General features: G+C 41.8%; 1 protein-coding gene across 1 annotated transcript; it reads left to right on the top strand.

Moving 5' to 3' along the window:
* The first annotated feature begins 6,193 nt into the window (after positions 1–6,193).
* rorb (RAR-related orphan receptor B) lies at positions 6,194–27,590 on the top strand. The gene is made up of 10 exons (XM_005473148.4): positions 6,194–6,567; positions 21,452–21,537; positions 21,648–21,789; positions 21,995–22,426; positions 22,915–23,036; positions 23,417–23,549; positions 23,698–23,805; positions 23,945–24,055; positions 24,292–24,404; positions 24,659–27,590. Exons 1-10 carry the CDS (start codon positions 6,561–6,563, stop codon positions 24,821–24,823), a joined length of 1,419 nt encoding a protein of 472 aa, XP_005473205.1. The 5' UTR covers positions 6,194–6,560; the 3' UTR covers positions 24,824–27,590.

Here is a 27,590-nt window from a genome sequence, read left to right as displayed (position 1 = left end):
AAATCACAACACCTGTTGTGAACGTTCATGATCTTATTCAGACACATTGTCGGTTTCTGTTTTTCCACACTGAAACACAACACGGCAAAATGCGTCCACACGCATCAGGCCGCAGTGCCGAAGCATGTGCCAGCACTCAGATTGCATAGGATGTCATTAGCCAATGTGCTAACTCCAATATTCTCACAGAGCCGTGAATGTAAACTGCTTAAAGACGTAATCGTATATACCCTGTGGGACACGGTGCGTTCTGTCAAACAGTGGCGCTGCAGAGTATCCACTAATCCACATGCTAGACTCCAGATTAACAGGAGGGGATGGGGATGTGGGCAAGGGAGGGGTTAAAAACATGCCGGCCAGACCCACTCCCACCCCCACACCCACCCCAACCACATCATCGCACACATACACACACACACACACATAATCACTCCCCCTCCCCTTCAGATTATATTATGCTTAGTGCTGCCCCTGTGCGACAGACAGTAAGAGGATCTCTGGATGGCGTCCCTCTGGGCTCCGTTATTGGTCTTCTGGAAGAGCCCCCCGTGGATTGGACACCTATAAACAGGAAAGGGGTCAGAGGTCAAGGAGTAGGAGTTGGAAAGGTTTAAAATGAGGTGGTTATAAAAGATACATCTGTTTGTTTTGATGAGTGGGATTACTGTAAATCAATCCAGTGATGTCTCATGAGAGCAAGGTAGAAAAAAAAAGCTTCAAATTCACTAAAGCATGACATGTCAGGAGAAAGGGTATGAAATGTGATTATAATGCAACGTCACACACACACACACACACACATATGAAACAGCACACGACGTGATCTTTGATTGTTCTGGATAAGGTGTAATTTGCACACGCTCGCTAAAATCTGACAGGCACACTTTGACTTGGTCCTCTTCAATAAAGACTAATGTCGGGGAGTGTTCCTCTTTAGGCCGACCCGTCTTTCACAAACCATCTGTGAATATTAACTGCAGAGGCTGATTCGGAAAGCTGTTTCTGTATCCTCGGCTGGTTTGTATCATTACATACTGCTTCAGAAAATCAACATAACTATCAAGTAGCCTTGAACATGAAAGCCTCACACAGTCCCCGTTTGCAATTTCCTCCCCATTTCAACGTCAACATTTATTAAGCTCTCCCAGAGAAATCAACGACGACTAAATTATTTTGAGAGAGAGCCTCGGGCTACAGAGGCATATTCGATATGCCTAACGAAAAAAAATATATATTTAAATATATATGTATATTAAGAGGAACAAGGAGAGAGGAGAGAAGGGGGAAATGAGTGACTCAAAGTAAAACTAGATTTAATATCTTAATGGCTTTGTGTGAAAAAAAACAGATAATAGAGAAATCCAATTAAAATCAGATGATTGGCACTGTGAGGTAGAGACATGAAACTGTTTGTCTGAACCACTGGCTCTATATAAAGCTTTGATTAGATGATGCTCGTAATAGTAGCAGCCAGACTAATAGGTTGTATATTTTTAACGCTGATATACCACAGGCTCTGAACACTTAACACAGATATATAACACTAGTATTAAAAGAAAAAAAAAGAGGGAAGCGGGCAAAGTGGCTGAACAGCGGAGTAACTCATTACAGAACGACGTGAGCGTAAAGTTTCAGATTTGCATGAAGACTCAAAATTGTACTGTACCGTATTCAGAGTGTGTGTCTGCAGGAGTGTGTGTGTCTGTGTGCGCAGTGGGTAAGCGTTTCCCCTAATGCCTCTCAAGGTGACTTGGCCTTCCTCCTTCAGGGCTTTCCTTTCAATTCTTTTTGGGATTGAAATTATGATGAAGTAATTTTTCTACAGAAATTGCCTATGTCACTTGTGGTATCTCTCGGCAAATTTCTCAAGTGTATTTTCAGTCTCTCCCTCTCTCTCTGTCCTCTTCTTCCATCTCTCATCTCTCCCTTTTTCTTTGGCTTTCCTTCTCTTTTCTCCGAGCTCTCACTTGACATGTCAATGTGTCAATGTCACATTACACTGAGGAAATATGTGTGAAACAATTTCGTCCACGGGCTAATGGAAAAAAAATGAACAAGCTCTTTATTTTACAGCCTCGCATGACAGTATACATTTACGATCACATAGTGCAGGTGTGTGTGTCTGTGTGAGTCCCTGCAAAGAAGGATATGTTATAATAAAACAAGACACTTAGGAGTGCACTGCTAGTGTAGCTGTGCACACTCACTCAAGCTGCAGACCCACATGCTCATACATGCACATGCAGATATATAGTTTTACAGGGAAAAAAAATCACCTGCTTGTTTCAGGGGAAAATAAGAGGCAGTGTGGAACATGTCGTCAGATTGAGAGGGAGATTCCTCAGAGACCTGTGGCCTAATTTCTTATTTTCAAGAGGAAACTTATCTAATTATATATAAGTTAACTTCCTAGTGGTCGATTCAAGGGCAGCACTGAATGAACAGCCTTAACAGAAAGAAGGATATCACTTCTAGCTCTTTCCTGGCTTGCCGTTTTCTCTCGTGTTTCTCCGCCGGTGTCTTGTTCACACATGATGTGCTCTGTTTTGGTGTCGTTGCGCGTGTGCGTAGACACCGACAACATCACCTCAGCACAGGAGGCAGCTCTGATGATGGTTAACCACTGCGATGCATTTAGTGACATTTTGTGAAGGAAGTATAAAAAGCTTAAGTAGGATTTGCGTGTTACTTTGATGCTGCAGATTGAAAAAGTCAAACAGGAATGAAATCTGCTGCTAAGTGCTCCATGAGGCTGAACTTAAGCGACGTCCTGTGTTAGTTTACCATGTTAGCCCACCAACAGCCTGAACCATGAAATAATTGCCAGAAAATTCACATTTTTTTGAAACTGGAGTGTTAATTGAACCTTCTGACAAATACATTTAAAAAAGAAATTAAATATCAATTGGCATATATGAAACAAAATAAAATATATAAGTGGGTTAGGGTAACAAATCACAACGATGTGTCTCAAACTAATGTATAAAATATGATACTCTTGGCATTACAGGGCTAATATTTGCTAATTAGCACTAAACACAGCTGAGGCTGATGGCAGTGCTATTTGTTTCGAGGGTATCTCTGCTGTAAGCCTTCACGACTGATTGAGGCATAATGCCAGCTTTACTCTGAGGTTATTTCATTGCAGTCCATCTAATAACTATTGAAATATATCTCTAAAAACCACAAATCCTAGCAGAGAAGGATGGGAGTGACAAGCTGAGACATTAAAAGCATAAAAAACAACTGGGTGCAAGCATGAAAGGATAATGACAGACACGATCATCTCAAAACAAATCCACAATCAATCAACCAAGCAGTTCGACCTGACGTCCTTCAAGGCAGGAGGACCATAGATGGATGAACAGACAGACAGAGATGTAGCAACGGGATCTTGCAGCCAACAGAACCAGACAGCGAAACATAAATGGCAGAAGGACCCGAGATCCCATCTCAGAGGAAAGTGCTTCTTTCTCCAAGTTCAGCCCTTAGGCATGGCCCAGTCTGCTCCCTTCCTCCCTCTTTACCACCATATGGGCAGAGCAGCCATTATATCTCATCAAACGCAACCTTTATGTTCTTGTTCACAATTTCTCGCCCGGCAGACGCCGTAGTTTATGTTCATGTTTAAAGTCATTTTTCTGCTATCTCTGTGGCTTTGGGAGGACAGTGAATGGTTGGCAATGAGGGGTAATCCTTCTTAATGGAGTCCCCAGCCCTCAGACGGATTCTAGTCCACACAGCACACAGATCACATAAAGACACATTTTATTGCATTGACAAAATGGGGAGAAACCTTTATTGTATTCTTAAGACACCCCTCACCCCCCGAATCGTTTTTTGGACCCTCCTCTCCCCCGCCCCGTCTATCTTTCTCTATCTCGTCTTGCCCTTATCTCGTTCTCCTGTCTGCCTGTCTTCTAGAGTGTTTCACCCTGACCAGTCTGCGATTTTATCACGCTTGCTTTGGTCATTACATCACAATTATGGAGCTGTTGGTACGGGAGAAATAAGAGATGGAAAAAAAAGAAGAGTGGAAAAAAGCGACGGATGAAATGTAGGTCAGTGGAGATGTGCTTGGGGCAGTTTCTCTCTCTGTTTCTCTGTGTGTGTGTCTCTCCCAGGGCCAGAGCAAAAGAGGCTAAAAGAGACCAGGGGTGAAAGTGCTTCTCTCTCTCACACACACACACACACACACACACACACACACACACCTGCCTCCGTTCCATCTTGCACACACTGACAGAAGCAGCGTTACCTTTTAGAAAACCACTCTGATGGCAGATGCCTATGACTGAGTGTGATGCTAACTGTGACTGACAAGGGTGGCTCTTTTCAGCATTGAGTGGAAAGACACTCACTTCTTTATCATCTTATCATTTTGATTTTTTTTTTTTTTTTGAAGTTTCATTTCATTTCTTCACATTTTGTTAATATTTTATGAAGCACAGCACACCAGAGGTCACCATGAGTCAGTCCAGGGTCAAAGATTAGCTTTGGGAGGGTGGGGGGCAGGTTTTTCCTCTATGAGTTTGAGAGTGTGCTGAGGTTGTAAATCAGCTGGCAAACACTGAAACATAAAAAAGGGAGACAGATGGCTTAATTGTCCCTTTATAGTTGAAAATTCACCAGAAAAGATCATATGTTACCTTAAATGACTTTATAACAAGTTTTTAGAAGCATTATCTCATGTCCTGCTAACACTATTTCACAATTTTTACTGTGTTAAAGCTTTGCCATCTGAAGATAAAGCAACTGACACCAGTGTTTTCTAAGTGTATAAAGCACTGGCTACAATGGCTTTACAAACCAGTCAATCACCTGCTCTATATATTTATTTAATCCATCATTGTGATACTCACGTTTTGATTGTCGTGACTGGGTCGTGAACTTTTGAATTTTCCCTGAAAGTAAAATCCTGCTGGTTAAAAAAAAAAACAACCTTAAATTGTAAGTTTGCATATTTAAAATAATCCTGCAAAATTAGTTAACGCAGTTATCAACATGATTAGAAATTCAGAGCACCTGGCTGGTTTTGATCAGACACGCAGACATTTTAATACCTTGCAGCATACACCTGCTCAGTCAACACACAGTGCAGTGATGGTCACAGAACACAGACCTTCTCTTTCATTGTCCAGTTCAGCATTTCAGTGATTCTCTGAGGAAGGACAGCACCCCACCCTGAAAATCTTCCCCGAGACACCTGAGATGACTACTGTTATTTGAGCTGCACTTCTTTTATTGCATAAGCTATTTTCACCTTTCTATGAGTATTTTGGAGAGAAAAAAAATGTTTTATCGTCGTTTTAAACATAATCACCTTCAATATAACTGATATAAGAATCTTAGCTGTGTTATTTAGTGCAATCACTATGATTCAGTGTGAACATCTGCAGAGGTTGAAGTGACAAAGTATCCTGCTGGGTGCAGTGATCCATGCACATATGCAAAAACTGTTAAAGTTTTAACAATTCAATAAATTAAAAAAAGAAAGAAAGAAAAAAGAAAGGCTTCCATTCAATTGGGACAATGTGTGTGTGTGTGTGTGTGTTCATATTTAAAAATTCTTTTAAACATTTTTTAAAGGAATTTTTTGTGAATGTGGTTTAAACTTAAGTGCAATCATGTTTCTTTATTTTCTGTCATTATCAGGCTAATGCATATCTCTCATTTAGTTGCAAATTGTACTTCTTTTTTTAACTAAATTTAATTTTTTTTAAACTTTTGCTTTGCACACAAAAAGTAATTTTTACTCATAAAATCAACTCTGCAGCCATTTGAAAGGTTCTGCAGAATTATAAGCCTGGACTTGTAGATTACTTTAGTCAACCGATACTGAGAGAGTGTTTTTGTTAGTGCGTGTTTCTATGGATTTTATTAAAGCAGTAAAAACGAAATAGAACCAGGGGATCTATTCTTGCTGGGCAGAATGTTAGATCTCTATAAATACGAGACCAGATCAAAGACTGTTTATGTGTATAGATGAAAACTGCCCTAATCGTATAAGAGTGTTGTAATTGGAAGGTGAGGTTAAAAACTTCGCTGAGACTGCCTGTGTCTCGCACTAAGAGTGGGTTCGGGTTGTGCATGTGTGTGCGCGTGTTTGCGTGTGCAGGTTCCAGGCTGCAGGCTGAGAAGGAGAGAGTGGGAGGAGCGGAAAGTGCTCCAGTCCAATCCGGGCCGCCGGGTAAAGCTCTCCTATACGCTCTTCCCTCCCTCAGCCCGCAGAAAATAGTGAAACCCTCCCATAGAGGTGAGAGCGCAGATATCATGAGAAAAGCGGCCACACAACCAGAGCGCACAGACCGACGCACCGACCGACCTCAGCCCGCCTCCCTGCGCCCCGCTCTGGGATGCTTTTAGCGCAGAGACGCTTCCACTCAGGGCAGCCAGTGGACGTCGACGCACATCATCTACACTCCTTTCGTTGTTGTTTTTAACCGAGGATCTTTCACCACCACCCCCCGCAGCCCCTTCTTTTATTTTAAGTGTTTGTTTCTTCATGACTGCTGCTTTGGGAAGCGAGCCTCAGCACCAGCTCCAGCAACGCCGACACGATGCGAGGTAAGACCATCCCACTGTGCTCGCACTTTCTCCCACTTAACACAGACACACACAGCACTACGAGCTTTTATCACTCGTTTAGCTTTGAAAGTTTATTCTGGGAGGTTTAGGCGAAAATCTGAATTTGTCTCTTTTTTATCCAATGTTAAGCTCAAAGCAGTGTGTCTGGAGTTCTCTGAAATCTCATCAGCCACCTTAAGTAGTCTGTAAAAGTTTATTTGGATCCTTCTCCGTGTGTGTTTTGACTCAGGAGCGTGTGTGTGGAACAGGCCCGCGTTCCTGCAAATTTTACTGGAGTCTGGGATTGGAAATTAAAAGTGCCGCATTATATTTAGCTTAATCATTTGAGCTCCACTCCACACCGGCGGAAATTGCGGATAGGGTGGTAGATCGGATCAGATTAGCCCATGTGCAGAAGAAAAAAACTTTATTCCGTTATGTTCTGGTGGTAAACTTTATTGAATGCTTCAGGGATGTGCACTTTCAAGCGCTCCACTAACCCATTTCCACGACGCTCTGCGCCGCGCTGAGGATGTTGAAATTCATTATCAATGCCGTCCTCTGCACGCTCACGCGCACGCACGCAATAACCAAGACCTGTCTCGCGCACGGTGGTACACAGGGACACGCTCGCGCACAGGTCATTTTGCTCTTAGCCTTTCGCTCGACGTTTAAATTCCGTTAACAGCAGAAAATGCGCGTTTTTCGTTTCTCCTTCATGACTATTTGCAGTTCATCGGTCATTAAAAGTCCAGCGCGAAGGCTTTAATATTTAACCTTATTATTATCAGCTTAGTGTTTTGGAATTCGCTTTATTTACTCTCGACGTTGTGCAATTACCGCTGGCGCTAAAGTTGCAACACTCGTTCAGCTGGATGGTTTGAACTCTAATTTATAAGCCAATCTGTTTTAACTGGCCGGACCGCTTCTTACTGGCCTCAGAAATAAGTTAATTAGTTTATGAGGTGGCCTTTATGATGCCTGAATGTTCCTATATTGGAGGTGAGAAATTATTGGAAAATTTTGATCAAAGGCTACAAAGTCGCCTTCAAAGTAAAGGCATGGCACAGAAATCAACGGCCTGTGCTTTGTCAAATTAAAATGCTGCTTATAGCTTTTAGCTTAAAAATAAAATACTCATTACTGTTTTTTTTACATGGAACAATAATGTTATCATATTTTTCCGCTGTATGTATGTTCTGAAAAGAAGACAGGCCTAATAATCGGTTTAAAATAATTATTAAGCAAACTTGCGTTACCATTATTTTAACCTGATTATTAGTTATGATGATAAATAATGATTTAACCAACAAACCTCTGTAATCGGATTATTTTATTGCAGTTATTACTTGGGGAAAAAAGGTCAAACATCAATCTATTCATGTGTCCATGTCATGTAAAGATGTAAAGCTATCTGCTGCCTCAGCTCCAGCCCATCAAACCTTAGGCAAGAAAACAAAAAAAAGAAAAGACAGGAGAAGGCCAAACATCTTTTCCTCTCACCCTCTGTCTGCAATCCCATGGCAAACTCTTCTGTCACACACCTTGTATTTTATCCACATTTTAATGGGCCTTGCGACTACTCTCGTGCATGGGAGGCTTTGGGGGGGTATACCAAAAGCTCCTGCTTTCACTTTATAGCCATGGTTGGCAGAAGAGGCCCCTGAAGCGTCTCTCTCACCCCTTTTTTACCATGTCTATCTCTCTCTTTCTCCCTCGCTCTCCATCTTCCTCTCTCCCTCTGCACGCCCCAAAGGGTTTTGTCAGATAGAATTAAATCAGTGTGGGCCGTGCGGCCCCCACTCCCAACCTGTGTGTGCGCGCGCGTCTGTGTGTGTGGAGTCTCGGCTGCCCTTGCACAGAAACGTGCTCACAACCACAAGGTTTTAAAAAAATAGAGGCCCCTCATGAGCCGTGGTAATTATCATTTAACAATAGCCACAGCTCCTGAAGCCCTGACCGAAGATGATGTCACGCCATCGCCCGGCCTGGAAAAGCCAGAGAAATAACAGATATAATATAATCATAAGAGGCCTTTTCTGCTTCTCTGAAAACGAAGCTGGCTCAGTGCTGTGTAGGATGTTGTAAACAGGCTCATTATCTCTGTATTTTCAACAGCAATGTGGTGAAGCTCTGCTGTAAGAGGTGTTCCTTTAAAACCCATTAAATGACATTAGAAACAGTGGCAAGTGGACATATATATGTGTTTAAGTGGCAAGTTTTAGTTTTTACGTCTTTATAATAAGACAATAAATGAAATATAATTAACTAATTATGCCCTATTTATTTGGATGAATCGTTTTAGTTATTGTAAATGAATGTTTGATTTTTTAAAGTCATTTTTTGCAGAAATTAGTTTTACCTAAAGAATGTCTGAGCCAATCAACAGCAACCTTCTACCAAATCATTTATCAATGCTATAATCAATATGAGATCAGAGCCCCTCTGTGAGATTAGCATATGCGTGCTTGGAAACATACACAGCATCACACAAGCATGAACTGACATGTATTCTGCAAGTGAGTAGCTTCCTGTGTTACTCAGTGATCCCCACAGTCTACATTATCCCGTGGATGTGTATCCTTTTTATTACTGTTATAAGCCTAAGAGCTTACAAAAGCACCCAGGTCAGGCAGGTCCACAAGTTCAGCGATGGAGGGAGCAACAGTGGAGGAGGGGCTCGCAGGGCCACTTCTCCTCTGTTAGCAGTATGTGCCAATCACCATCTCTCATTCTCCTAACACTGTGGGAAAAGATGGGATGACAGGAAGTGGAAGAGTATGAAAGCACAATAAAGTAGTAAGATAATGGCAGGAGATCCAGAATAATGTGTGGGTGGGAGTGGGGGGGTCATTAAAAATACTTGTCTCAAATCTACAAGAATTAGTGGTCATTTCCATTTCTGGCATTGTTTATGTTACCTTGAAAGGTGGCATGTGCACACATTAAAAATCCGAAGGCTCTGAAAACGCACACTGACACAAACAGCTGCAATACTACGCATGACGGCCTCATGCCAATAGAATTAGTCCCATCCTGCTTTGCTTTAGAGGCTCGTTTGCGAATTGATTTGTCCAGTTCGAAAGCATCCCGGGATCAATTTTTAGTCAAAGACAATGGAAGCAGTCTGTTTAGATAAATCTGTGGCACACAACTGAAATGGCTTTAGTTTACACTGGAGTCTAAACATCTCTATCTTTTTTTTGTTGTATTTTTCATGTTTGTTCCTATGATTTCTTTTGTTATAACAGTAGAAACTATTAAAGAAGCACCTCCACCATTTAGTGCTTTAAGTGTTGTGGTTGTCAGTGTTCAGTGTTTACTGTTGTTTTTCTCCTGTGAGCACAAACAAGCGGAAGGCTGATGTACAAGCACATGGATGACAACACAGGAAGACTCACGTGAATTCATAGAAATTATGCAAAATAATAAACACAGCTGTTCACAGCTACGCTCTGGTTACATTTAACTTCTAGTATTTGTATCACGTCCCATTAAGGGGGATAAAGTAAAAAGTTAAAGATCAGTGGCGCTAAGTTGTGCCTGTGTTTCACTTTCAGTACCAACTATGAGTAAGATCATGGAAAATAAGTTGCCATTATTCGTACTGATTTAGAAACTGAGTCCAAAACTTCAGGTTAATTGACACCAAATCACTGCTTTCCATTGTCGCCATGAAACCTCTTTTTGTGCCCCACACTGGGCACCTGGCCTGGGTGAATCTTTGCTTTGCACTGTTATCACTGCATGTGTGGTCTGTTGTCCAGCTCAGTGTTGTTGATTGTGTTGTTTATTATGTGTTTGTGCTGAGTAATGGTCTAGTGTTATGTAAGAAGAGAGGAGAGATTACCCCAAGCTCATGCAGGCCACACTGTTAATCCCTCAACACAGCCCCACTGACTGAATCGGGTACCGGCACCAGAGTGTTGTTGCGACACACACACACTTACACACACTCATTTTGCATTCAAGACTCACCGTCTACTCCTCACCTAGTGTGTCTTACCTGACCTTTTGATTTTTTTTCAAGCCATCTACTTAAAACATCCCACCATGCTTTGTGCGTGCGTGTGCTGCCTGGATAGCACTTCTGCCGTCCCACTGAGCCACTATCATAGCCTGTGTTTGTTTTGCATGCGCTCAGCATGCACCCAGTGTTGGTTTTATCCCTCCGCGGCCGTCTAGGGGAGCCTAGGCGAACTGTTTTTCCTCCTCAGTCAATTCTCCCTCTTTCTTAAATCTTTCCACACACAAAGCGTGGGCTATACGGCACGCTTCAGTTTGTGTCTCCACTTTATCTTAGCCGGGAGGGATTTCTGCCTGAACCACTCCTAAACTCTAAATCTGCCTTGAAGTCATAGAGTCCTCTGACAGCTCCTTCTGTTTTGTCAGTTTTACTCATCCATGAAGGCAGCGTGTCTCAGTGGACGCACAATGATATTCAATATTCACATTTTCCTCTGATTTACACTGAAGTAAAAACCGGGGGAAGAGGGTGACTGCGCTTATTAAAACACAGAAAGCGAGTAAAATATGACAAAGATATCATTGGAGGGGTTCCTTTTATAGGAAAAATATGCTCACATCAAAAGCGGGAATTATCATATCATCATAACAAATCAGGTTCTGGGGAGAGGGACGTCGAGTGCACCAACTGATAGTCCAAAGTCAGGGAGCATTGCACACACACTTTTACAGTAAATTCTGATTTCCGCTACTGTAGAACAATGTAGAGCTTTGGTCATTTATTCAAGTTTAGTCACTTTATGAATCAATTCATTTCGTTTTTAGGAGGTTTCCTTTTTTCTATCTGCTTAAAGACCATGAACCGAGCTAAGAATCTATAGGGCAAATAAACAGAAAACGAAAGGCGAGACAAACAGAGAATGAGAGAAGGGAGACTATGAGCAAGTGAATGAGTGAGATAAGAAAAAAAGAGGGCAAGTATGAGAGAGAGAGAGACTTAAGAGTTATATAATAGTGCAAGTGTGGCCGTTTGTGTGCGTTTGCCTTAGCAAGTTAGTGTGTGCTTGTGTGAAACGGTGAGTTGGGGTGCAAAACTAAATATTCTTGCATGCATACTGGCGTAAACGCACACAGATACAAGCTATCCTGTTCTCATTGCACTTGCACATTCTAGCTGCCCGAAGCAATGAATAACACGCAGTACCTGTTATAGGGGTATCCAAAGTCCACGCTTACTAACCACCTATCAGACTTCAGCTAACATTCAGAGCAGATTAGTCCATAAACTGAAGGTGTGTGTCAGCTTACCCTCTACGCTACGCATAATCATATACGTATATGATTTGATTATGCACAGCACTGATTACTTGGAAGTGCTGCAAGGTTCTTACTTTTAGAGGTTTTGCACAAAAAGTGGACTGTGGCTCTCCGAAGTTATAGACAAGATGTGGAGACGACAGAGGAAGTGGCACATTATATCCTTATACTGTGAAGGTGTTCTCTGCAGAAAGCTGCAATAAGCCTATAATATGACTTAGCCTACTGCGGCATCTTTTCTTAATGACAAAGATTAGCCTGTTTTAGTGCTTGTAATCTCATTGAAGGGACTCTTATTAGGTCTGCCTTTCTTCCCTCTCTCTATCTCTATCTCTCAGTTACTGTGTCCAAGTCATGAGATACCTCTCTTAACTCTGTGCGTGAGAGTGCTCACATGTGTGTGTGTGTGTGTGTGTGTGTGTGTGTGTGTGTGTGTGTGTGTGTGTGTGTGTCCACAGCACTTGCTGTTGATGTGAGGGATCTTGCCATTCACAAAGAGAATGCAATTATGAAACCAAGACGGCTGCCTCTGTTGCTGCTTTTGCTCACTTAACTCAGATTTAATGTTCATAACGCATTCTGTTAAATCATTCCACTAGAGAGAAAGAAAGAGAGAGCGAGAGAGAGAGAGCAGGTAAAGAGCAGAGCAGGCTGGGTCGAGCCGAGCTGAGTTGTGTGATAGTCTTTGTGATCAATTTGCCTCTATGAGAGATGCCCCTGGGGCCACTTTGGGGAGAACCTTGTTAGGCTGAGTTAAATTGTTGCCCGAGGCGAGCTATTAGCGGCCATCCCTGGGAGAGGACACACACACATATAGGCACACATGTGCATGCTCACACACTCGCTTAAACAGAAGCACTGAAACACAAGTACATTGAAACCTTTTTAGCACACGCGTAAACTCAAAGGGAACTCGTTCATATGCTCGTGTTCACGCTCGAGCTGACAGCCTGTTTCACTACCAGGGGTTTCATGAACTCACAAGCAGCAGGGCAAGAATCTCTATCTCAACACGTTGGCACTCTGGTCTTGAAAGGTGTTATGCAAAAAGAGAGAGAGAAAAAAGCTGCAAGTCATAGCTGGAAGTATCACTGCAACATTTAAATTGAAAATAAAGGAAATTTTGGTTGCATGCTTTGGGAAATGTTGAGCAGAAACCAGTGTGGTCCTTTAAGAAAGCATTTCTTTTTTGTTTGATCATTATTATTAATATGATAATGGGTAAACATAGTTTTAAATCACATCGTCTCTCTTTACAAAATGTCAGGTATTTTATTTTAGCTTATGTAAGAACGTCTTACCATGTACACGCTTCTTTTAAGGGTCAGATTATTTTAATGAAGTCAAAAATCACATTTTCTAGAATAGCAGAGACTTTATATTAAAGGTATATGCTTAAATAAATGCTCTTAGCTTCTGTTCGCCCCTACTCAACAGTAGGAAGAATATGTGTATGCAGTTATTAAAGTTGTATTAAAGCTGTACATGTGTATATAAATATATAAAATTTCAGGAGTATTCAATCAGATGCAGAAGTAAGCCTTGTTAACTGAATTTAAAACAGTCCCACAGACGCGTTTTCCATCCTCTTCTCCGTACTTTAATTGTTAGCTAGTCGCATTAAGTGCTCCCCTTCTCGTCAATGCTTTAAAGTCCATTCAGCCTCTCTCATCTTGACGCTGCTGTTTCCCTGATTATATCTGCCCGTCCACTGACTCTCACTAGAAAGGATGCTTCTCTGACAAAAACTGAGGGCAAATTTTTCTCTGCCTTATGTAAGAAGTGAGAGCAATTTCTGCCCATCTCTCCATGGATGTCCCTCTCTTTCCATTTCTCTCTTACACTGTGATAGCCACCTTTTCTCTCCCTTCCCCCTCAGACACACACACACACACACTGTCATCTACAATTAGACTCAAGAGAAACACCATAGTAGGAGGAGCGTGAGGTTAAGCAAGAATGGCCGATGCTAACATAATGTTATTTTCTCATCTCAGGAACAAAGCGATGGTTTCTTAGTCAGTGTTTGTGCAAACATATTCTTCCCCGCACCGACTCCCTTCACCCAAACAAAGCTTGAACGCTGCTCAGTGTTTCACAGCTCAGTGTGCGTCATAGGTGTCTGCTAGCATGAGGGCAAAGGTGCGAGATGAAATGGAAAAAAGAGAGCGAGACTGAACTTTAAAGAGTCTTTCTGCTTGTGTTTTCCTGTGTGTATGCATATATTATCACTGTCTGATTTCAGAATGGTAATGACCAGATGCAGGCCTCTCACACTTGGACTTGGTCCTTCCACTCTGATTGACTTTCTGAGTCTTTAAGGAAAGGTCAGAGGCTATCAGGGCCTCATAGGTCACCCGGGTGGTTGGATTTTTTTCCCTCACCTCCGTCTCCTTCTTATCTATTTGAGGACACATGCTGCACTGGATGGGAGACTATCTGTTCATGTGTGTGTGTGCATGTGCGTGCATGTCTGTGCGTGTATTGGATTTAGGATGGGAGCAGTGTGACCATAAAATCATACTGTAAAGTCTGCTTTTTTTGAAAGTGGTATGCAGTAATGTGTTCTTTCAAGCATGTCTCAATGTGCGTCCCTGTCTGTCTGAATGTGTCTCTGGGAGCATGTTGGGGTGCGTGTGTGTGTGTGTGTGTGTGTGCATGCCTGTGCATGTGAATCGATGCTCTGGATTACAGCCAGTGGCCCCCTTCTGTTCCCTCTCCGCGGCGTCCAATCACACCATGGCACAATATTCTATGAGCAAACTGCAGCTGATCCCAGACCTGCTATCTGAGCAATTACCCAGAGTGCTTTGGGGCCGCACGGCAAGCTGGACAAGCTCATGCCCTCTGACATACAGCATGGGGGGAGGGCGAGCGGCACTGTTTTTTTCTGACACTTTTATGCGTGTCTATGCATTAGGGCAGGAAGGGGGTTGATGACGATATACCGATGAGAAAAGCAGAGGCGGGGGGTAGTGAATGTATGCTTTTGCAGCAATAGTATGACTGTAAGTATTACGAAATGGACAAAGACATGTTTAGCGACAATATCTAACACCAAAACTCAATGCACAGCAGACTGTGGAAATGAAGGGACCGGTGCACGGCTGTCCCACCTTACAGTATTTTAATGAGGCTGTTTCATGTCAGTATTATCTTTATTAGTTCAGGCCAGGTCTGAGGTCAGTTTGCATCTAGAAGGCTGAAGCTGATGAGATTTTCACAAGCAGTTAATCTAAAATTTTCACAACTCATCAAGCATGTGTTACAAAATATCAGAACTTGATAATAAAAAGTCAGAAAACTTTGCATCTCATTTTCCAAAAGAGATATGTTCAGTCAGGTTATGAAGTCTGACCAATGGTCCAGATTTCAAGGAAAGAGAATTCTGGGTAAGAACAAAAGCAGAGAAAAGTCATAGTAATGTGATTTGATGAAATTTACTGTTTGGATAATTGTTTGAGTTCTGATTTTTGCAAGTTGTTCCTAAATTAGTGTTACAAGCAACAGAGCTGACTCTAAATCAGCGAAACTTCACCTAAGATATCAACATTATTAAAATGAATAGAAAAAGCAGACCCAGCTGGGTATTGAACCCTAAATATGTTTTGTCCCAAAGAAACAAACAGAACCAGCGAAAACAGCACTAAGCATTGTTACACTTCGAAAGTCAGGATTAAGGAGAGAATAGACAATACAGATAGCGATGACTGAGGAGGAATGTGTGCATCTAGCCGGGCCACAGGGCATATGTATATGATACATATATATATATATATATATATACATATATATATATATATATGTATGTTTCAAACAGTAAAACAGGAAAGAAGGAAAGTGTGACAGCACACACAAGCGCAGAGGTCCGTTTGAAACCATATGCCGTGGCAGTGTTTCATTGATTTTAATGGGACAGTATGATGTGGAAACATGACAGGAAACACAGGGGAGATAACCCAAGAAGCACTGCTATAAACTATTCCCAGCTGTGTGCATTAATCCGCCCAGTGATCACGCCACCAAAAAGTTTCCTCAGTGTTTTTCATCATTGGCAGAGAAGGAGAGAGAGGAAGAAAAACCTCCGCTTGTTCCTCTAAGTTCTGTGAGACAGGGAGACAGAGTTTCACTGAGAGATGGAAATAGATCATGAAATACAGAAACTGAAATGATTTCCCAGTCACACAGCCACTTACAGCGAGGAGGAACACACGAATGAAAAAGTCAAACAGACTGAAGCGGAGTGGATGGCGAAAAGTGATAGCATAATTCACAGTATATAGACATCTAAGACCAGCGCCGGAGCTGTTCAGATTTAACAAGGAGGGGTGGTGGTGGGGGGTAAAGTGCTGATCTCCTTCATTTTCCCAGAAGATATCACGTTAACTGGGAAGAAGCTATGCATATTTTTTAATGAAGTGGAGATACCACCCACATTCATCCCCAACAAATCAACCCCTGGGACTACAGTAGGAGTCGTGTTTGCATTTCTGAAGTGGCTTACACTGGCAAAAGTTACGGCAGGAAAGTGAACACCAGTCTCTGGTGTGCACTGTGTCGCTGTAAACTGCGTGATATTGTGTGCTGCTTGAATATGTTTCTCTTGTAGACCCACCCCGCAGGCTAAATGAATGAAACATGCATGTCCATTCTGCCCTTTTGGAAACACACACCCATGCTTGCACACACATACACAAACCTCAGACTTGTCTAGCAACACCTAGTGGCCTCACTTTGCTGTTACATTGTCAATATAAACAAGCTCCTTTCAGATAGCTGCTTCATTCTCTGTGCATCTACGCGTACATGAACTCTCAGCAAGCCCTGTGTGTGAGCTACTTATGTGCTTTAGAAATAAGTATTGCTAAGATATTGGTGCAAGGCTGCTGCTTTTTTTTTTTCCTGTAGTGCAATATGGATAATTAGGACTCTATTTAGGGAAAGGGCCAGCCCAGGAAATTCACAGGAGATCCTCACTTCATTAAAAATCAATTATCACAACACACGTGCTGGTGCAGTACAACCCTCAGCAACACACACACTCACACACTCATGCATGTGCGCGACTCACATTACAGCAACTATCTTTGCCTTCCCAGATTCTTAAGCGAAATTCATCTCTAGTTGGTTCTCTCTATCTTTTTCTCCCTCAAGAGATTGTGCAGGCCTGATCCTCCTCTTAGCTGAGGAATCGCCAGCGTTGCAGTCCCGTTCTTACATAATAACCTCAGGATAACGCTCGTGCTCCGACTGGCTGAGGACCCTGTCACTCACTGGGTCAGCTCCGGTTGGAAAAAAGTCCCACCCACCCTCAAGAAAGGCATGTGGCTAGGAGCAAAACAATCTTCGAAAACAGAAATGAGTGGCTTGTTCCTCTAAGAGTGGCTAGTGGAAGAACTGCAACGTTTTCATCTGTTTTAGAAATTTATTTCCACCGCATCTTTTAAAGTTTAAGTTTGCTTCTGTCATGGAAAATCATGAAATCCAACGCCCAAGAAGTACAGAAGTATCATACATTCCAACTTTGAAAACAATAAGAACGCAGCTTTTTCTAAACAGCCAACAGATAAACGCGTCTTTAATTCTGCTACATGTATAATCCACTGCTGCAGCTACAGTATAGCCTGTATTGTTGACTGGATGTGGAAGTGGGAGTCCTTAAGTGAACAATTCAAAAAGCCTCCGCTGCTGAGGGAGGGCGACAGGACGAACGGTGATGATACACCGAGTTGGCTCCAAACACCAATGACATCATTTCCTTTAAGATTGTGACAGCTTAGCACATCATCGTGGTGACAGCCAGACGAGTGCAGCGAGTGGGTGGTCACCCTGGCAACAGCTATGCTGTCATGACCGTCTCCCTATATCCTACCTGACAGTCCCCATTGGCAATGAGCAAAATACACACACAGAGACACAGTAAACAATGCACACACCCACACATACACTCTCTCACACACACACACACACACACACACAATTTACCAAACACACACAGACATGTGCACATACTTTATCTTTCTGAGTCTTTTTTTTATAAGTGAAACGCTCACTCAAACCATCCCTGAAACACACACAGAAACAATGCACATGCCCACACGCCCATGCTCTTTTGGGCATAATGATTTGATACAAAGACGAATACAATCTCCCATGGGGTAAAAAGGAATACAGTCAAGATATAATGTAATCAGTGTAGAGGACGAGGAAAAAATGTAAAGCGCTTGTTCTGAGAAATCAACAGAAATAATAACGCTGTATATCCACATCAGACAGCAGCAGGTGTGGGCTGAACGCATTCAGATTGTCTAAACCCACGGAGATTAACTTGCTTCACGATTAACATTTTGATCAAAGAGTTTGACTAAAAGTATGGGACTAACAGTGCCAACCGGAAAGAATAAGAGGATTGTGATCGCAAAGAATGATTAGAAGCATGGCTGATGCACCGTTGTCCTGTCTTCTGGTTATACGCAAAACGTGGTCTGTTGATACCGGCCATGTCCTGGGTGCAACTGACCTGTTTTACAGACTAAAAATAGGGGCGCACAGGCCGCGTTCATTGACAGCTCTGTGTATGTAGTCTGTGTGTCGTCCCAGTCCAGTGCCTTTCTGTGACCCAATTTGGCGAGCTGGCCGAGAATTGGTGGAAATGGGTCACATCTTGGGCTGCTCCAGAACTCAGAGTATAGCTCTGATACCTTAAGCACACATTCAAACAGCGTGTCATTTTGTTGCTAGGGCTGTCATGGGTGGTCTCCTGAGACAGATCCAGTGATCCATTGTTCTGTATAAGCTACTAGGGATAGATAAGGGGATTAAAGGCCCTTTTACATCATCAGTTATAACTATGGAGATATGTGTAACAATACATCTTGAATCAGAGTACATAGTCCAGCATCACAGCAGCATGTAAAAAACGCTTCATGTCTCTCAGTGGCCACCAGGGGGCGGATAGGCAAACCAATGAATGAAATTCTGCCACTTTTCTATTCTACATATTCTTAGTTTTTCTCCACACTGTACAGTCTTTGCATTTCATGTTTACGTAATAAGAATACAGTATGAATAAGGGATCAGTCATATATAGCAGTATGTGGCATATATACTGTAGCAAACACACGAATCTTAAAGCAGGGATTTAAAAATCTCCTACAAGGCAAGCATATATAAAGATGCTGTTTCATTCTAATTAAAGAGAAAAATTCAATTACCTGGGTAGATCTACTTTTTATGCCCTGTTAAAAAACTGGCTATGAATATGCAAATATGTTGTTTTTTTTGTTTTGTTTATAGCAATTTAAGATGTCAGTGTTTAATGCTGGCTCTGTTTTCCACATCTTTCCACACCTTAAACTGAGAGAAAGCATAGAGTAACATTTCACTTTCTGGAAATTTTTTAAACATTTGAAAGCTTTTTTTTCAGTGCTCCTGAAACAGATACAAGAAGTAACACTGACTAAAACCCATTTTTGATAATAATAAAGTGATCAGACTCCCTGAAGTGCAGGAGGATTACATTGAAGTGATTGTACCTGCGCAGTTGCTAGACAGAAAACTGCTTCCATTGATCCTGATAAGAGATTATCCAATTATGTATACTGCAAACTCATTCTGCCAGACACTTAGCATACATATATATATACCCACAATCAACTCTGCCAAACCAAAGCACCTACACAAGATCAACGAAATACAAAATTAATACTACACAAATCCATAACTTGTAAGGTTGCTCTTCAGTGTGCACACGCATACTTGAGACATACATCCATCGATGTTGTACAAAAGGTTTGGTGGGACGCACGAGAGGACTCAAAGTTAGCCAAAGTTTGTGCAAACATGAACATACGTTATATATGCACTACTCTCTGGAGAGCTTTGCGGTTGTAAGCGGTGGTGTTGCCATACCAGGTGGGGACTGGATGCATCACCACCTGGTATGGCAACACCACCGCTTACAACCGCAAAGCTCTCCAGAGAGTAGTGCGGTGTGCTGAACGGATAATTGGAGGTGAGCTTCCCTCCCTCCAAGACATCTACAGGAAGCGGTGCCTGAGGAAAGCGGGGAGGATCATCAAGGACTCCAGTCACCCCAGCCATAAACTCTTCAGACTACTTCCATCAGGAAGGAGGTTCTGCAGCATCCGGTCCCGTACCAGCAGACTGAGAGACAGCTTTTTCCACCAGGCCATCAGACTGCTGAACACGTCATAGACACCTCACCCTCACTACTGGAACTTCAACATTATGCACTCCATACTGTACATTAATGCCACTGTTTTGCACATACCTACCTCTGTATATTTTATATTTTATATATCTTATTTTATTGTTTACTCTATTTCATTTGTAAAACATGTATATACACACTCACACACACACACACACACACACACACGTAGAAAAACATATTTAGTACACACATTCAGTAATGTATATACCTTTATATATGGTACATATATTTATTACTTTTTAGATTAACCATTTTTATATTTTGCTTGTTGCACGTTATTGTATTTTGCACAACTCTGTTGCTTGTGAAGCTTGCACACAAGAATTTCACTCGCATGTACTGTACCAGTGTACCTGCACATGTGATGTGACAATAAAGGTGATTTGATTTGATTTGATTTGATTTGAACTTCTCAGGAAATTCCTAAAATGTACAGAATTTCCCACAGGTGGGAGGATGCAAGGAGATTACATGTGAATGGCTATTTCAGCTGTGGCTAAGCCAGCGCTCAGCAGAGGAGGGGAACGAGCTCGTCGGGAAATAATTTAGGATTAGATAGGCTGTCTAATCTCTTTATAGAGACTGTGCCATCTCAGCAGCATACCTGCCTACCTCTACACCCATGTCATATCTCTTAACAGGAACTGCAGCTTTCACTTTCCATACAGTATGGACGCTAAGTTCAAAGGCACCCATGACAGGTGCTCGTGTGTGTTGAAATAGTTTCTGTTGTTTATATTCAGTGCCTTTGGTTGTGACTGTACATGGAGCTGCCTATACACAGTGAGTAAAACCTAAAATGAACAAAACGTAGTTCAGTTAGTGCACATGTAGATTAAGGGCTGCTAAACACTAACAGCATTTGAGTTGGTGAACCAAATGTGTTTGTATATGCGTGTGTGTTTGAAAGAGAGAAAAGATAAAGGTTGAAGAGTAAGTGTGATCCTTTGGTGTTTTCTCATTATGGGCAACCTTTCTAACCAGCAGGGGTCTGTCCTTTAAGCGTAACACAAAGAATCCACATGCACAATCTTGTTACTTTGTGTGTGTGTCCGTGTGTATGGAGTCCTTGGTGTCCCATTCATTAGAAAACTCCTAGAAGCACATAATAATTGCCCACATGTCACTGTGCCCTTGCAAATTTGAAGTTAACGTGACACAAATGCAGTATGCAGGCACACTGTTATCTCAGTGAGGTCGTACACCCAACTGGGTTATGTACATTTACCATCAAATTAGACCACCAGCCGAGGTCTGACATCTGTGAGATGACTCAACAAGGTGTTCACGAAACTCCAAACTAGGCCGTATCCAAGATCTGATTAGTAACGCACGTCTTTCTTGTTCTCACTTTTTTTCTTACAGCCCAAATCGAAGTTATACCATGCAAAATCTGCGGAGACAAATCATCAGGAATCCACTATGGCGTCATTACATGTGAGGGATGTAAGGTGAGACTCTATGTGGATGAATCAAAGTCTGATTTATTTGCTCAGAAACATCATACAGTCTGTGCTCGACGGGTACCTGAAGCCTGTATTCTCTGCTGACATGTAACCAGGGTTTCTTCAGACGTAGTCAGCAGAACAACGCCTCCTACTCCTGCCCCCGCCAGAGGAACTGCCTCATCGACAGAACAAACCGCAACCGTTGCCAACACTGCCGCCTGCAGAAATGTCTTGCCCTAGGAATGTCCAGAGATGGTGAGGTCCAGTAAATATACATTTATATCTACGGTGCATGAGTGTGCAGGCAAATATATGCACACTAATATATGTGCAACCCTCTCTAAGCAGAAGAGACAGAAATAGGATCACATGCAATCTTCTCATTTTTTCAACTTTAAGTAAACTGAGCTAGTGAAGCAATTTCTTTTCATCCTTCATTTTACTTTTTGTCCCCATAAAGCGGTCAAGTTTGGCCGCATGTCCAAGAAGCAGCGTGACAGCCTGTATGCAGAGGTCCAGAAGCACCAGGCACGGCTGCAGGAGCAGCGGCAACAGCAGACAGGCGAAGCAGAAGCTCTGGCACGCGTTTACTCATCCAGCCTAACCAACGGACTTTCCACCCTTAACCATGAAATTGGGGGCACCTATGCCAATGGTCACGTCATTGAGCTACCCAAAGGTGGCCATGGTAATGGAGCAGGAGTCCCCGGAGGTTACTATGGGATGGATTCCACCCAGCCGTCTCCAGACCAGTCAGGTTTGGACATGTCGGGCATGAAGCACATTAAGCAGGAGCCAGTGTACGACCTGACGCCAGTACCCAACCTGTTCAGCTACGGAGGCTACCAGGAGACTCAGCTTGGGCCCAATAATGTCAGCATGGGAGAGCTGGGTAAAAACTGCATTTTGCTTTATTTGTTAAATAAGAGAAAGCTTAATCATTTAAAGCTACCTGACTTAGCCACATGGAAATCTGCATGTTTGCTCACAAAGTAGTCCTTTCAGCAGCGTGAGTCAGGGTCCTAATCTGAGAGCAGCATAGGAGATCAGACAGGCTTAAACTTACAGCTGACAAGGTGTCATACTACTGTATGCACAGCTAAGGCTGCTAGCACAAGTTAAGATTTATTTAAGATTAAACACTTCAGGCTGATTCTAGAGAATATAAAATCAAGCAGAAAATGTACAGCAAAATAAAAGGACGATAGAGTGGCCATAGTACTTGCAGCCCAATGTGCACAATGCTTCCGATTAATGTGCAGGCCTGCTTGTACCTAAACTAACACACTCCATATGCTCCTATATGCTATATATATAGTAACATTGTGTAGGGAAAGAATACGTGAATAATCAACATGAATGAATAATCTTCTTTTCCAGACCGTATTGCTCAAAATATCATCAAGTCCCACTTGGAGACATGTCAGTACACAACAGAGGAGCTGCAGCAGCTAGCCTGGCAGACACATTCCTATGAAGAGGTCAAGATGTACCAGAGCAAGGTGAGGTTTGATTTTATGACACCATTCAAAACATGACATTTACAATTACAAAGTACCTTATATCTTGTATACTCCCTATATTTGGGTCTTTTTTCTTTTTTAGTTAAATTAATTTAATTAACAGCTACTTCTAAAGTACTGAAAATATAAGGATTATACATATATGTATATGTCGTTTTCAATGCCGTAATGCTTTGTACTTTCATTCAAACTTAGTTTACTGAGTTAGTGGGGTTTTTTTTACTAGTAATAGAAATGAAACACATTTGAAATCACAGAGCATGTCAGTCATAGCAATAAAAATGTAGTTTATTTTATTTCCTCACATGAAATAACTAGGTACAAAAGTACACAAACATAACCTGGGTCTTTGGTTCTAGCCCCGTGACGTGCTGTGGCAGCAGTGTGCCATCCAGATCACCCATGCGATCCAGTACGTGGTGGAGTTTGCCAAGCGCATCTCAGGGTTTATGGAACTGTGCCAGAATGACCAGATCCTTCTTCTAAAGTCAGGTGAGCCACGTGAGCAGGCCAGGCCTATCTCTTTATGTAAGCAGAGGTCAAACTGTCAGTCAGCAGACAGTAAATATACTGTGGCTTCTTACTCTGGTTGGCTTTTAGGGAGTATATCAACTTCGAATTTATCACTCTCTCTCTCCAGGTTGTTTGGAGGTAGTCTTGGTGCGGATGTGCAGGGCATTCAACCCTCTCAACAACACAGTACTCTTTGAAGGGAAGTATGGAGGCATGCAGATGTTCAAAGCCCTAGGTAAGATATTACTAGCTAAACATTTTGTCTTGGTATGAACGAGGAGTACAGCCAAATATTATTAAAAAAAGAAGTAAGAGATAATGAAAATAATTTTTTTTTTTCTTACTGTCTGCCGTTCCCTGTGCATCCCTCCAAGGTTGCGATGACTTAGTGAGTGCAGTGTTTGACTTTGCGAAGAGTATGTGCTCACTGCAGCTAACAGAGGAGGAGATTGCACTGTTCTCAGCAGCTGTACTAATTTCCACAGGTCAGTGTGAATCTGCTTATATTATAATAATGCAGGATGCAATGTGCATGGACTTGAATTAAAAACACTTTAAAATAAGATAGTTACTCTCTTTACATTCATCTGTATCAAGCAGCATAATAAGTCCTGACCACGTAACATTTTATACAGTGGCCTCACAGCCGTATCAAGTTTACATTTAGCCTTTCGGTCAACTCTGTCGGCATTAAAAAAGTCTATTCTTCTTTTTTACTCAGATCGACCGTGGCTGATGGAGCCTCGGAAAGTTCAAAAGCTCCAGGAGAAGATCTACTTTGCTCTGCAGCACATTATGCAGAAGAACCACATGGATGAAGATGCACTGGCCAAGGTAGGGCTGGAACTTATGGTGAGAGAACTTATAACGGCAAAGAGGCCTAAAATGCATGAATCTATAGGCTAAGACCAAAAGGGAAATCAAACATGTAGACAGGATCTCCTTTGGTAGGAAGGACGGGTGATTCAATGGGAAAAAACACAACAGAAGTAGCAGAACAAAGACTGACTTGTAGTCTTGTCCTCATCTGCACTTTGTCGTTCCTTAAATTTCCTCATCCTTGATCATCTCTCCCTCTTGTCCGGCAGCTGATCAGCCGAATCCCAACGTTGTCAGCCCTGTGCACACTCCACACTGAAGAGCTTCAGGCCTTCCAGCAACTCCACCCAGAAACAGTCAATGTCCTGTTTCCTCCACTCTACAAAGAACTCTTCAACCCTGACCCAAACTCTGCCATGGCCATGCCCAAGTGACTGCCTGTGGTCCACATGCAACAAATGACGCCAGCAGAGGACCAAGAAAGTAAGACAGCCGCATCCAACGAGACGAAAGCAGCTATGTCGACTACGTCATCATCGTGGCAACCACATATTTCCGAGCCCCCCCAGGCACATTTCAAGCTGGTGGGTGAGGAGTCATCTGCTAGCAGCTTAGAGTTACCGCCAACAATACTAGGAATGTCCAGCACTTATCCCATTCTGTTCACCGATACAGTCTGAAGAATGTATATATAAATGAAACGTGCCCTGGGCCACAACCTGAGCGGGGCTTCCACCTTTCTCCTGAACTGAACTGACTGACCAGTAATGTACAGACTTTAAAATATCTAGGAACAATTTTAAGCTGTCAATCTTTAAACAAAAAAAAAAAAGAAATTGGTAAGTTAAAATGATTTAACTTTGAAAAAATCATTTGAATTATTTTCCATGTGAAGACATCGTGAAGATGGAGAAGCTGGATGGGGGAGGGAACTGTGGATTTAGAGAAGCTATTGTAGATATTCTTCTAGTGGAGAGCGGATTCCAGTATTACTTCTTGTTCTGTTAAAATAAGTTAGTCTTAATTTAAATATACAGCAGTCCACTGTGGCTGACTATACCGTGTCTACGTGTTTTTATTTTATTTGATAGTTTCTTGTGTACAGAATTTGTAAAGTTGAGACTTGTAAAACAACACTGGCTAAAAACCGGGATTCAATTTGGGTTTGTTGATATATAGAAGCCTTGTCTGGATTTTGTTCATATGTAAAGAAGGTACTACATCCTTCTGAACCTATAGTAATGTAAAGAGAGCATATGAAGGATTTAAAAAGAAAATAATGGCTACTGCTACTTTTCAAGCTGGAGATATATACAGAAATATTCTATTTTGCAAGAAAAAGAATCTGGCAGATTTGCCATCTTATCAATCGTTTATTTCTCGCTGCAATAATTACGTCCAATAAAAGCTGGACTGCTTTCGAACAATCAGCCACGAACAGCTAATCGAAGACTAGGACCTTGCAATGAACCCTGAATCTCTTCCCAAATTCCCCATGTACCCAGACCTTTATCTCTCATGTATTAGGACCTGTCCGTAAAATTCTGGCAGATATAAGTGGATAGAAATCACGGTGAAGGCGTGTATAGCTATCCACCAAAATAAAGGCAACAAAAAATGAAACAAACCTGAATTGGATTCACAAATTTCCAGTCACTCAAACCTGTATGAGTGCTGTATGCCTCATCCCTACAATCACTATTTGCACAATCATTACAGTCCATGGGTGACAAAGACCCTGTGGGCTGTGAATATGTAGGACCCTTTGTCTAAAGAGCAATAATTTTCACACTGCCTTTCTGATCTTTTTCCTTTCCTCCTCTTCCTGCTTTCAGTTGTTCAGATCAAGGTAGCTGTTTTAACTAAAATGCACTATATTTCACTTAATGGTTATGCCTAACAGTCATTTCCATGGGCGGTACTCATTCCACCACCACAGACTCTGCAGTGTTTTCAGTGTTTTCAGTACAGATTGCACTGACTTAGAGTTATAAATTAATCCAGAATAGCCTCCAATCATCTAAACACCATTTAAAGCTGCAATATGGCATTAACAATTTGAAAAAAGGAAAGTGTGATAGACAATCAATTTTTGCTTTTTATGTAGTCATTCCATAATTCTTAGCACTTACATTTTGTATTGGTTTCTATGTTTTGTTGTTTTGGCCACTTTTAAAAAATCACACTGGCTCCACTGGGTATTTATCCAGGCATGTTGTTATTGGTCTTTTCTGGTGAAGGAATAATTTGAAAACTCATTGCGTAGACATGTTTCAGTGGTTTCTGCACACTAGAACTAGAAGATGCTCTGTGAATCTCTCCTGTAAAGCTATAAGTGCTGTGAAATCTCAGCAGCGAAGCTAAAGAGCTCCCTTTCAAAATGAGCCCAAAAAAGAGACACTTGACAGAACATTAGCACAGAATTAATCAGCTGATGATACTTTCATTACCTGAATACATGTTGGACTGACTAGCGACTAAAAATCGCACTTTTACCTCAGTTTTGAATGCTATGAATAATGGACTCTGATCTAGTGTTATTTAGGCAATTTTAAAACATTAAGGTTTTCTGATTTTTGCAAATGCACAGCAGACAAATCTTTGACTTTACATCAAAGTTATATACCCCTTGAGCCCACTGGTACGCCTAACATTTATTATCCTTCCATCATTTTTTTTTCCATGTGGAGAACAACCACGAGGGAGCAAGTACCAATGTTAACGTGAGAAAATCAGCTTATACTGATCTGTTCCACACTGCATCTATTTAAAGGTTCCCCCAAAGTCCAGCATCTTTCCTCCGACCCCTGACCCGACCACAGATCAGAGGCCAGTGACTCTTTAAAAGACAATCACTTGCTCATTAAGGCTTGATGCACTACAAAGCATCTCTCAGGGAGCAGCTCTTTTTCAGATTTTGCATTAAGAGGGTTTAATATTTTTGCAAATTTACAAAAAAAAGAATAATTATAAAAGAATAACTTTTTAGGATTAAAAAAAGGCATACGCCACCAGTGTATGCCAGCAATGAAATCTGCCCAGACAAGGCTTTGACAGATGTATGTCTGTGTGTATGTGTGTGTACAGAGCATGAATTCACTGTCCAAATATCTTTAGACTCCAGATTATATAGCAAAAATCATAATAACATAGCACTAAAAAAAACAACTTGTATGTCAGTGTGCTCTTTTCACCACTGTA

This window comes from Oreochromis niloticus, linkage group LG12 (assembly GCF_001858045.2).
Source record: "Oreochromis niloticus isolate F11D_XX linkage group LG12, O_niloticus_UMD_NMBU, whole genome shotgun sequence".
Taxonomy (NCBI): domain Eukaryota; kingdom Metazoa; phylum Chordata; class Actinopteri; order Cichliformes; family Cichlidae; genus Oreochromis; species Oreochromis niloticus.
This window is presented reverse-complemented; position numbering and strand designations above follow the sequence as displayed.

Excerpts from the sequence above, each read along its gene's own strand:
- rorb (XM_005473148.4), top strand. Across the intron at positions 21,790-21,994 it reads CCTAGGAATGTCCAGAGATG|CGGTCAAGTTTGGCCGCATG; the intron begins GTGAGGTCCAGT and ends GTCCCCATAAAG. Across the intron at positions 23,550-23,697 it reads GATCCTTCTTCTAAAGTCAG|GTTGTTTGGAGGTAGTCTTG; the intron begins GTGAGCCACGTG and ends CTCTCTCTCCAG.